This window comes from Myotis davidii, unplaced genomic scaffold (assembly GCF_000327345.1).
Source record: "Myotis davidii unplaced genomic scaffold, ASM32734v1 scaffold453, whole genome shotgun sequence".
Taxonomy (NCBI): Eukaryota; Metazoa; Chordata; class Mammalia; order Chiroptera; family Vespertilionidae; genus Myotis; species Myotis davidii.
In genome coordinates, this window is record NW_006285234.1 from 2,410,342 (window position 1) to 2,423,075 (window position 12,734).

The 12,734-nt window shown below is 44.8% G+C and overlaps 1 protein-coding gene across 1 annotated transcript in view; it reads right to left on the reverse strand.

Annotated features, from left to right (window-relative positions):
• The window catches only part of HYDIN (HYDIN, axonemal central pair apparatus protein), a 361,269-nt gene that overhangs the window by 151,363 nt on the left and 197,172 nt on the right, over positions 1–12,734 (reverse strand). Inside the window, exons 20-23 of the mRNA XM_015558788.1 lie at positions 11,450–11,688; positions 8,368–8,620; positions 6,369–6,512; positions 1,303–1,446 (exon numbers count right to left, since the gene is read on the reverse strand). Coding sequence (XP_015414274.1) covers positions 1,303–1,446; positions 6,369–6,512; positions 8,368–8,620; positions 11,450–11,688 — 780 coding nt within the window. The remainder of the gene's footprint in view (positions 1–1,302; positions 1,447–6,368; positions 6,513–8,367; positions 8,621–11,449; positions 11,689–12,734) is intronic.

The following is a 12,734-nucleotide window of genomic DNA, read 5'->3' on the forward strand; positions in this document are numbered from 1 at the left end:
CGTCTAGAATTTGCTTAAATCTCTCAATATCTGGTTACACCATCCTCTTCCCCCTTCATCTTATTGCTCTGGGCTTCTTTCATTTTGAACATTTCTACTTTTATCTTATTAAGATTTCGGGAGGGACAGGAGTGTGTCTGATCTACCACCCAGAATAAGAACGCCGCTCATGTCCGAATTTTCATTTTCTCATCCGCTTGTCTTCCTTGGCTCTGTGAGTTCACGCTGCATCTCTTTGAACACTTGTGTCTCATCCTTGAGCTGTTTTTAAAGACTGGTCATGCCATCTGTAATTTCTCTGAGGCTGTAGAGAATTACATGTTTATACTTTTGGTCTTCTTCCTTACCTAGGTCTCCTTGTAGTAGAGTTTCATCTGCCTCTTGCTTATGATCATTTTCTCCTTGTATCTCTCTGTTCAAGGATCTTAGCTGGTTTTCCCCCCAGCTCATGCTGGAATGAGATTCACTGAAGAATTGGTGGGAAGGGGCAGGGGAGGGCAGCAGGGCAGTTAACAGCCACAAGTCAGGTACGATCTGCAACACCCTCTGACCAAGCAGCTCTGTTCCTCACTCCCCCAACCCTCCATTCCCCTCTGTGTGGCTCAGAGCAATCTCAAGTCTCCCTGTTTGGAGATCTTGCGATTGTTGCCTGCCCTGCCTTCCTCCTTTAATCACTATTCCTTTAGCTGATGGTGTGGGTCTGGTTTCTCTTTAATCCTTTCCTACAGCTCTGCCATCGTGCTTGCCCCATGACCCAGCCATTCCCACCGGTGTCCTCATGCCCAGCAAAGGATCATAGGGAATGATCTTCCAGGGATGTGGAGAGAACACTGCATCCCTCCCCAGACGGGTGGCCTGGTGAGCTCAAGCCTCCTGCCTTAGCCGGGCTCTGTCTTCTCGGTATCTGGCTGATTTAAAGATTGGGTTTTGGCTATTTCCTGGTTTCCTTGAGGATGGAGTTTTGGTGGGATTTGAGGGAAGGGAATTGAAAAATCTTTACTATCCTTAGTGTGAAACCATTGTTTTCTAAAGATTAGCTTCATTATAATGAAAGGGTCATCATAATGAACCAGAAGTTCTTACACCATTAATAATAGATGTTCTACTGATAGACAGTGGAATTTATCTAGGTCTCATTTAAGATTCTCTGTATTATTTCCTCACTGTTTTCTGGATTCTTCATATTTTTCTGGACTGAAATTAGTTAGTGTACTGATGTCATTCTCTCTTTTCTCACCCCCCCCCCCCCCCCTTCCCCCCCCCCCCCCCCGGAGCTTGGTAGGACCATCCTCCATCAGTTACCTCTGGAATTAAGGGCAACAGAGATTGCTCCGTGTCACAGATGAAGAAGGGTTTGCTTGTTGAGAGCAACACATTCACGGGCAGCATGGAAATGTTCTTCATGACCAAGGGCTGGTAATCAGGTTGCAAGACAGTCTGTGGTTTCTGCAAAAGAAGGAAAAAGAGGCAGCAAACTAAGTTATGACAAACAGAGTAAGGCTACAGCAGCAAACGTCTCATATACATCTGAGCGTACACAGACACAAACACATGCGCATATACTTTCATTCTCTTGGAGAGACTGAGCTAAATCATTTGGAATGTATGGTGGACTACTGAGAAGTGGGACTATGTAAGTTAGAAACCAGATTAGATTTCTTATTCTCTTGTTGCCTGGTTAAAAAAAAAATGCTGATATAAGCCATACCTCTGGATGGAACTATTGCTATAGAAGCTTCCACAATGTCATGAAGCAAACACTAAGAAATTAGTGCTATCTTGTCCAAGAACCCATGTATCACTATAACGAATACAACTTTTATTCCCTATACAGTATTGTTTCATGCTCGAAACACTCAATTGCGAATATACTTATCTTATTAAATTGACAAATGCTAGAACACGTTTCTCTAATGTTTTTCTTGCTAACCCTGATTTAGAAACATCTTATTACTCTGTTGAACATCCAATTTAATTTTTCAACCAGAGAAAATACTGGGAATGGGTCCTGAACTGCATGTTGCTGTTCAGACTGAATTTTTCTCCTTCTGATGTTGGGGTCACATTATTTCTTGCATACTCTGGAAAGCGGGTCCTTTGATACCAGCAGAAGGTAACCTGAAGCCTCAATCCGTGACCTCCAAACAGAACCTCCTCCTAATCCAGTGGTTCTCAACCTTCCTAATGCCGTGACCCTTTAATATAGTTCCTCATGTTGTGGTGACCCCCAACCATAAAATTATTTTCGTTGCTACTTCATAACTGTCATTTTGCTACTGTTATGAGTCGTAATGTAAATATCTGATATGCTATATGTGTTTTCCAATGGTCACGACCCACAGGTTGAGAACCGCTGTCCCTGGCTCTTCTAATATCTCTAGCCTGTTTTTCTCAGGTTTTTTTTTTTTTAATTTATTGTTGACGGTATTACAGATGCCCCTCCTTTCCTCTTCCCCTTTGCCCCCTCCATCCAGCCCCCACTACTTTCATACCCCTCCCGCCTTCGCTCCACTACTGTCTATGTCCATGGTCTATGCACATATGCACATCTGTTCTTTGGTTGATTTGCTTTTACTCCTTGTTCTGATTTCAGTTAAATCTTCCGGACTCCACATTTTCATCTGACCCCGTGTCTGCCTCTCTGACCAGCATAGTCTTCCTCCCACTGTGGTTCTTGGACCCCCCACCTCCTGGCTCTGGGCGAGCTCGTGTGATCAGCATCCATTGTGCCTTAGTTCAGGTGCTATAACAAAGATAGACGGGGTGGCTTAAGCAGCAGGCATTTATGTCTCTCAGTCTGAGGACTGGGAAGTCCAAAATCAAGGTGCCAGCAGATCTGGTGTCTGGGGAGAGCCTGCTTCCTGGCTTGTAGACGGCCGTCTTCTCACTGTGTCCTTACATGCTTGACAGAGAGATGATCTCTCGTGTCTCTTCTTATAAGGGCGCTAATTCCATTCATAAAGGCCCCACCTTCATGACCTAATCACCTCCCAAAGGCTCCACCTCCAACACCATCACATTGTGGATTAGGGCTTCAGACTATAAATTTGGGGAGACACAGCCATTCAGTCCAGACAACTGGCTCAAGTCTCCTACCTCAGTTGTGATCCCCTAGCCTCTGTGCGGGGGTTTGGTCTGGCACTTACCATGAGATGTCAACCGTGGTTTCCCTCCCTCTAACATGCTAATACAGGTGCTGGACTCATCCTGCATTTGCAGATCAAATTCTCCAGTTTGGGGGAGGGATAAAGCAGCACTTTAGGGTCATCAAAGGCTGCATGGGGAACTGTCTACCCAGTGACCTTCCCCCAGGCTGCTGTGTCACTGCAGGTAGCTTTGAAGCGAAGAAGCCACACTTGTTTGGTTTCGGCAAGAGGCCATTTAGAGGTTAGTGACGAGAAGGAGCCGATGCACAGAGAACCTGTTCTATTTTGAAATGACCCCTTTCTCTCTGGGTTGTCTGTCTCCCCAGATAGCAGGAGACAGGATTTGCCGCTGGACTCCGTGGAGCAAACTGGCTGCTGGTTTCGATGGACCTTTTTCAATTCCACAAAGATGTGGTTTCATCTCTGCGGCTTATGAATGGTACAATGGTTAGAAAGTAGATCATATCTGAGGAAACGGTCCTAGAAAAATTCTCCCCATTGGCAGTGTGGGCGTCATTATAGTCTAATGTACTAAGTCAGATATGCTGCCTTGAGCTGAAAATAGGAGACAGACTAGATAATTGGGTGTTACATAAGTACATCTGAATACTGAGCCCTAGCAGGTCTCTTGCACACGCTGGGTAATGAAGTTGCAATTCTTCATTGTCCCTGGTGTGGATTAAATGTGAGCAGGAAATGAACAATGAAGAATAACAGTAGTTGGACAGATTTCAAACTTGTGATATTTGGGTGGAAGGAGAGAAGGGTAAAATCAAACAGGGAGCTGTGACTCGAATCCTTTTTGTAATTCAATAAGTCACTGCCATATTTAAAGTATTTGCTATTTTATTTGAGTGATAACGTCAAATAATAGACACTTAAACAAGAATACGCTTTTAAAAAACACACACCAAGGCTTCAGGATATAAAGAGGAGAAAAGGAACATGATCCACACATTTTTATGAGTGTTTATGGGCTTAGAAAAAATAGAATAAGAAACAAAGTGCATGTCTAACATATATTACGTCTTATGCAGAATAGCTATTCAGTAAATAGTCACTGAATTTTCACTCAATAGCTACATTCAGAGAAAATAGGATGCCACCAAATTTGGTGCAAATGCCACCAACAAATATCTTTCCTGATTAGTTATAAAAGGAAGAATTTAAAACAGAGCAATGAAAGCTCAATAACTGCAGCAGAAACTCTTGTAGTATTTTCTTTTTATATGTCTCACGGAGCTCATCACAGTTAGCGTAGCATCCTGTAACGGAAACCCTTACTCTACTTCCTCAGTGTCTACTCTCCCCAGTAGTCTGTTAAGCCCGGGATTTTGCTGTGTCTTTGCTGCCTCATACACTGTAAATGCCCAAAAATTATTTGTTGATTTGAACTTATACATCTCCCCTCCCTTCCTCAATCATACGCCCTTTATTCATCTCCAGCGGAGTGCCATGCCCTTGGTGGGTGCTCAATAGATATTTATTGAATACAAACAAAATATGATGGAGCCCACTCCCAGAATCAGTGGTCTTGCCCATTCTCCTGCAGGCCTCCAGGGAATGAAAGGGACCCTGGTTGATCCCCTCCCTCACTGATTAAGCACTGCCACACCCAGTCCTTTCATGCGACAGCAGAGATCACACTGTGGGACAATGTACCTAATGCTTGATCTTCCCAGTTGGCTGTGTAGTTCATCGGGGATGGACTAGCCTCACTGTTGTACCCCTAGCAGCTGACTCAGTGCTTGGCACATAGTAGGACTTAATAAATATTCCACTCAGCAGCCAGTGTGACTGTTTCAATGAATAAATCTGACCATGTCACTCCCCTCCCTGAAGCCCGCCAATGGCCTCCAAGAACACGCCTCCCAGTCAGGCCACACTCATGGGCCCTTGCTCACTTTTCTTGATGGACCTCCTGTCCCTCTTGGCATGTTCTCTGTCTAAGGCGGCCTTTCAGTTCTTCATGCTCACCAAGCTCTTCTCTGACTCGGGCCCTTCCTGTGTGCTGTTCCTTCTGCCTAATTTCTCTCCCCATCTCTTGTCACCAGATTAACTTCAATTTCTCTTCAAGTCTCAACCCGAGGCACTTGCTCAAGGAAGCCACCTGTCACCACAGGTACAAATAAAGTCACACTCCTAATAGGTGCTTTCATAGCAACTTACACCTCTTCTTCACAGCACTGCTTAGAATTGTAATTTAAATGACTAAGTGTTAATAATTGGGTTACAGTTGTAACCTCCACCAGTCTCTTAGCTTTGATTGTGTCACCCTGGTTCACCAGGTCGTCAGCATTAACTCACTCTCCGGCTCAGAAGAGACTTTCCACACATACCTGCTCTGAATGTTAAAAAATCCTGTGATGGAAGTCTGCTGAAGAGGAGGTCAATTCTACTGCCTGAGGGGCAACTGGGAAAATGTATGTAATGAATATAGCTCAGTGCCCAGCACAAACCAATCAACAAGGTGTAGCTATTCTTTCTGATGATTATGATTATCAATAATTCCAGTCCATGATGCCTCCCTCACCTCCTCACTGTCCTGCCCCCTGCCCTGAGCAGCAGTCATCCCCAACACTCCCTTACCCCACTAATCCCCATTTATTGCTCGCCCTTGATGGCCATATAAGTCATGGGCATTTAGAGCCATATACTTAAACATGTGAGTCACAGTTTAAGTGGGTTATTCTCAGTGCTGGGTGAACCGCATAATAACTTGTATCTCGGTCTCCTCATGTGTGTCATGGGAATGATAACAGAACCCACAGCACGGACCGCTGTGAGGGACAACTGGGCAAATGTATGTAATGAATATAGCTCGGTGCCCAGTACAAACCAATCAACAAGGTGTAGCTATTCTGTCTGATGATTATGATTATCAATAATTCCAGTCCAATCCTTTCTATACTGTGTTTACTTTTTCTAATTAGAGTAAAATGATCGGCCACAGTGCATTTTCAGTGCACCGGAATAAACACCCCTTCACTTTGGACTTGTACATCAGGAACGATGGAAGAATTTCTGTCGCAATTTACATTTCGGAGGAATTAGGTTTAGATTCAGAATTTTTAGAGGAAGGTGTATGGGCCTCTGAAGCTTAGGAAACATCGGTGGATGTGGGTACACCAGGCTTCCTGTTAACTTAGCTTCTCCAGTGAACATGTGAACTTGCTGACCCTCAATTGGAGCGCCCAACCCTCCCCAGCACAGCCCACTGACCTTCTCCAGTCGGTACACGAGCTTCTTGGTGGAGAGCTGGATGAGCGGCGCTATGAACTCACACATGACATCCACAGTCATCACCAGGCTCCGCTCCCGCTGGGCCCCGATGATGGCGTGGCACACCAGCTTCTCCTTGACCATCTGCAGGTGAGAAAGGCCGGCCCTGTGAGAACATCCATAGCTCAGAAAACTTAATTCCACACAATCAGCAAACTGACGCTCAACCACCCGCTGCGGACACCAGGGAAGAACACGTGTCTCTGAACCGTGCACTTCAGGTGTCGCTCTCTGTCTCACACTTAAATGTCTGATGGGTTACATATGTCCTGGACGGAGCCTGCGCCCATTTCGGACTGCTCTCGAGGACACAAATCAATTTACATTCAGTTCAACGAATACCTGTATGGAAGGTGCATTATGCATGGACTATCAGGGATTGGACATGCCAACCAGTATGGGCAGGGCAGATAAAATCCTATGGGCTTTGCCCTAACTGGTTTGGCTCAGTGGATAGAGTGTCAGCCCGTGGACTGAAAGGTCCCAGATTCGATTCTGGCCAAGGGCATGTCCGTTGGTTGTGGGCACCTCCCCAGTAGGAGGTGTGCAGGAGGCAGCTGATCGATGTTTCTCTCTCATCGATGTTTCTAACTCTCTATCCTCTCCCTTCCTCTCTGTAAAAAAAAATCAATAAAATATATTTTTAAAAAATCCTATAGGCTTAGAGTTCAATGGTAGTTCTATTTCTTATCAAGCTAGTCAGAAGCTGTGGCTGGAACATTTTGCCATTTCCTACTTGGATATTTCAAAAATCGTGCTATAGAAACTAGTATTTCTTTACTCCCCTACCCCCCCAGCCCCGAGGTCCAGATTTGTATGAAGTACAAAGAACCCAAAGTGAATTTATATCATGAACAGCTTGCATTGAAGCGTGCTCGGGTTTCAGATGTGAATGGATTTTGAACCCTCGCAGCTCAGGCTGAAGGCCTTTGAAACTACGGCCAGCTCCCAATCATGACATTGTGAATGTGCTCCTGTCGGGGTCTTGAAAGGAGGCCTGCGTTCTAGTCACCTTTGCGTCCTTGGTGCCTAGCGCAGTTTGCCTCACGGTGCACACTCAGTAGAAGTTGGCTGAACCCCTGAAGAGCAGAGACAAAGACCACCTTATACACTCACTCCACAGGGAAGCAATGGACAAGCTTTGCTACCCTGTCTGCTGGAAGGCGAATTTCTTATTGTTTCCCAATTCCTGAGGAAAAAGTTCAGCATCACTCCTAATTTGGTGACACCAGGCGGAGCTCAAGCAACCATCGGTCCTCATTCACAACGTCTGCATTTGTGAGGTAGGGGAGGCTCACGAGCAATTACAAAGGGTTTTTTGTTTTGTTTTTTAGGTTTCTGGTGGTTTCCAGTCTCCGTGAGGGAGTAGGAACAGAGACGTGGTTTGGATCTGCATAAATGTTTAAGCAGCGTGCGGTGATGTAAATAAGAACATCAGAGCTGCTGAAGATACACCCAGCTCTTTCATTGACCCATAAAAAGATGATGATTATCAATGTGTTGCTGTTATGTCAGACTGAGAGGAGAGAAGCCTGGGGTGTCCCAATACCTGGAGAGAATTGTTAGCCCAGAGTGCCCACAGACACACCCTTTGGGATACCTATGAACACGGCTAAGTGTTCCCGGGAGGCTTGGCTTGGGCTGAATGCTGGCTCTCCCTCTCCCGGAGACTTGCTGGCTGGTCGCTGCTGACCCCGGGGATGAGAAGCTGCTTTAATTAGTGTTTTAAGGGTGGGTTCATGGCAGCTGCAGAAGCAAACATAAAACTGAGCAGAGCTGAACCGTCACAGCGATGGGTGCTGCCATGGTAACTCGGGGCCGTGTGCGATCCTTAAGAAACCACATCCTTTCTTCAGATAAATGTCAAGGAACTCGCCTAAGAAATAGAGCAAAGATTTATTTAGGAGAAAGGCAGGTTCTAAACATGCTGTCTACGTACCCTGGGAGTAGCCGAATAGCCGTCAAGTATCACGTCGACCGTCTGGTCTGGATACAACTCCATCCTGAAGGGTTGAAGCTGAAACACGGGGCTCTGGGGACGCCGGGCTGCCTGGGCGCGGGGGCGCTTAGCGAGTCTCCTCTTAGGCGCACCTTTCTTGTTCTTGGGTTGGAACTTCTCATTCATCCAGAACAACTGTTGGACCCTACGTCCCTTGTTGGTCAACTTGAAGTGGTAGTAACAGGTGTCCAGGCTGGAAAAGAGGAGGTGGGTATGGAGAGGACTCAACTTTGGGATGGATGTTCAGCTCTACATCTTTGGGACTGACTCCTCTGGAAGTATTTTTTTTAATTATTTGATATTCTTAAATATTGTGAAATAATCACCACAAGTCTAGTTAATATCCATTACCATACATAGTTACAGATTCTTTTTCTTGTGATGAGAACTTTCACTATTTGCTCTTTTTTTTAAAGTGAGCAATAAATAGACAATTTTTTAAATATAGGAAGGCTGCATCATGGTAGTACTAGGACAGTGATGGCGAACCTATGACACTCATTTTTTTGGTTGATTTTTCTTTGTTAAATGGCATTTAAATATATAAAATAAATATCAAAAATATAAGTCTTTGTTTTACTAAGACTTGCAAGTATCAAAAAATTTCTATATGTGACACAGCGCCAGAGTTAAGTTAGGGTTTTTCAAAATGCTGACATGCCGAGCTCAAAAGGTTCGCCATCACTGTACTAGGAGCTACCCCGGTAACGGGACAAAGTAGCAGCTACTCATGGCCTCCATAAACTCAAGTCAGGGGCCTGGGTGTGGCCCTTGAGTTGTCATCACCAGGGAAGGGGTCGTGGAAAAGTGGGCCCACCCACCCTCTGCCTTTCCCAGCAGGTCAAGCGTGCCGCAGAATACACGGACGCAGTTCACATGAAAACTGCTCTAATTTATGACAAATGGCTCTGAGGAGTATTTTAGGAAAGGAAAAGCAAAATGCCTATTGGGGGAGAAGTGTATTTCAAATTGTGTGGAGTAAATTCCTACGGACTGAGGGAAATGTCTTGTGATGGGCTCAGTTTGAAGGGTACTTCAAAAGAAAGGACCAACTTATTCATAGTACATCTTTCAATCATCACAGCAACCCAGTAATACCAAGTATATTTGCTCATTATCTAAATGAAGAAATGGGAGCTCTGAAAATGTCAGGAAGTTGCCCTAAAACATGCAATTAAAAGAGATAGCATATGGGGTTTTCTTAGACCTACATGTTCCCAAATTGGCAAACTTTTCTGTTAAGGGCTGAATAATAAATATTTTGGATTTTGGGGCCACATGGTCACTGTTATAGCTACTCAATTGTCCACTGTAGTGTGAAAGCAGACATGGAAAATATGTGTACACAAATGGGCATGGCTGTATTCCAATAAAACCTTATTTACAGCCTGGCCGGTGTGGCTAAGTGGTTGAGTGTCAACCTAAGAACCAGGAGGTCACGGTTTGATTCCCGGTCAGGGCATATGCCTGAGTTGTGGGCTTGATTCCCCAGTGTGGGGCATGCAGAAGGCAGCCAATCAATGATTTTCTCTCATCATTGATGTTTCTATCTCTCTCTCTCCCTCTTCCTTCCTCTCTGAAATCAGTAAAAATAGATTTGAAAAAACCTTTATTTACAGAAACAGCCCACCTCTTCTTTTTTTCCCTTTTTAAAAAATGTAATTTAACTTTTCCATCACCTTTTATCCTCTCTTTGCCATCTACCACCCTCTGTGTCCTCTGCTTTTGACAATTCTTTTGGAGATAAGTGGCATCAAGATTTCATGTCAAAAAGAATGGTAGGGTTTAGGCAGAGGGGAAATTGACAGCTAAAAAGCCACAATTTGCCTCTTTATTCATAGAAAACTATAGGCTAAACCTCCCAATTCCAGGCAAGTGACAGAATATCCTTTGGGGCTATTTGACCCTGTTTGCAGATTACAGAGAACATCATGTAATCAAGTTTGGTTCGCAGCATACTGCTTCTATAATTATGTTTGCGTATACTTAGAGAAACTTGGAAATAGAAGCATGCTCTAGCTCATGGTCAACAGGCAGGCAGAGAGGAGCATTTCTCTATCAAGGGAACACAAAACTCATGGATGCTTCCCGGAAGGCATCATTCCTAGTGGCTCATGCTATTTTCAATCAGGTCATGGTTTGTAGACAGAACAGAGGAAAAGGGGGTGTGAATGGGTTTGTGGGGAGGGCTCCTGACTTTTTTTTTTCAGGCTCATCTTCTCTAGGCACATGTGTTCATCTTGGTTGCGGGGCCTGTTGGACTTGAGGTCTGTTCACAATATCACAATGGACAGGTACACATTCCTCTGGCCCCCGCAGCTGGGGAGCCATGCATGAATCCCCACACATATCCTCCCGTCGGCATTCAGACTTCATACATTTTTAGAGCCACATGTAGATCATTCTGCTCAGAGGGGTCTATAGTCTACCACCTTTTATTTAAATGTTTAGATGTTCTAGTTTTTTTGTTTTGTTTTTTTTCCAAAATGATCAGGTAGAGCCAATTACGGCCCTCTTGATTGTTGGTGCTACAGTAGGGAGGCAAGCAGGAGACAACATACCAAAAAAGTTACTGCTTTGCCATTCCTGATAAGAAACATTTACAGTGAATTTTTACCTTCCTAGTTATACGCTACTTAGGTTACCACTAAGCTGCGGCTGTATTTTGGACCTACATGGAGAGGGAATAAGAGCGTATTGGAATAAAAGAGGGGAAATCGTGGTGGAGATTCTAAACTAGTCACCGAGAAGGCACTGTCAGTGTGAGAGAATGATGCCCTTCCTATGGGCCATCTCTTCTCTAGCATGGACAGACTCAGCTTGAGAATGCAACCGAGCTGTGACTAGGGGGGTGTCTTCTGATGGCGGACGCACCCATCTGGAGGGGGACAGTGAAGATAGGAAAGTGGAAGGACTGCGGTGAGTGCAATTTACTGAAAAGCCATTTTTTAAAATAGAGGTGATGCTCGGCTTGTGCAACATGGGCGATACCTGTGAAAATTCACCCAGGAGATTTCCCTACCTAAAATGTGCCCCCAAGTTGAGTTCTGGAGCAAAGGGCTTATCCGAAACAATGGTGGAACCAATCCCTTCGGCCTGGACAGAAATCCGGTAGGTGTTGCTGTTTATAATATCCAAAAGGACCGTGTCTTTGAACATCAGTATGTCATTCAGGTTGGCGGTCACCGTCAGTTGGATGTCATCTTCGGGGGGGACGGTGCCTTCACTGGGTTCCACTGTCCAAAGGGACTTTTTGTGCGCCTGCAACACAAGACACGCGGTAACCGTGAAGCTATTCCTGGCTTTCCCTCCCGCAGGCGTCAGAGCCGTCTGCACCTCCAGCGGCCGGCACTGTGGAACTCAACATCAGAGACAAACATTATTTTTTTTCCCCAAATCACAGCAGCTGGATGTTTGTTGCCTTCTCTTTCTGCAAAAAGCAATCTGATTCTGAAGAGCAAACCTACAATTCTGCCTCTGAGCGCTCGGCGAGGATCCCTTACATCTCTTTCGCTAGATGACAGCCCAGCTCTCTAACAAGCGGGTACTAATTACCTGTTTTAATCACCAACTTCTGAGCTACCCGCAGAAGGTACAACACCCTTGCTGGAATATGGAATTTTCCAGAGACATGTTTTTCAAATGCAAGGGTGTTGAGGATGTTATTAGTGAGCGGGAACCGCTTTCGTTAATAAACGCAGTATGGGAAGTCGTCTCCATTTCTATTATTCCATAATAATAAATAGAAGTTCATGTGCTAAAATTCCAAACTTATTCTGAAATATATAATAGGAGGTGAAAATTACAGAGGGGAAGCTGACTCTCACTGATCTGTTCCCTTTAATTGATTAGATCCTTAGAGCCCACTCCCTTTCCTCCTGAGGAGTTTTAGCCAAACACTGCCTCTCAATGAAGCCTGCTCTGACCATCACCTTTTAAGTGGAAAACCTTCCCTCCGCACTTCTTCTACTCATAGTAAATTAGCCCTGATAAAGTACTAAAATAAGAAAACAGAAAGTAAAGTCTGTCTTTCCAGAACATTATGCTGCGTTTGTTTATAATTTTATCTTAAAATATTAGTAACAAGCCCTGGCCAGTGTGTCTCAGTGGTTAGAATGTCAGCCTATGTACTGAAGGGTCATGGGTTCGATTCCTTGTCAAGGTCACGTATTTGAGTTCGAGTTCCAGCCCCAGCCCTGGTTGGGGCGAGTGTGGTAGGCAACCAATTGATGTGCCTCTCTCATATCAATTTTTTTCTCTCCCTCTCCTCTCCTCCCTTCTACTCTCTCTAAAAAAAAAAACAAAAA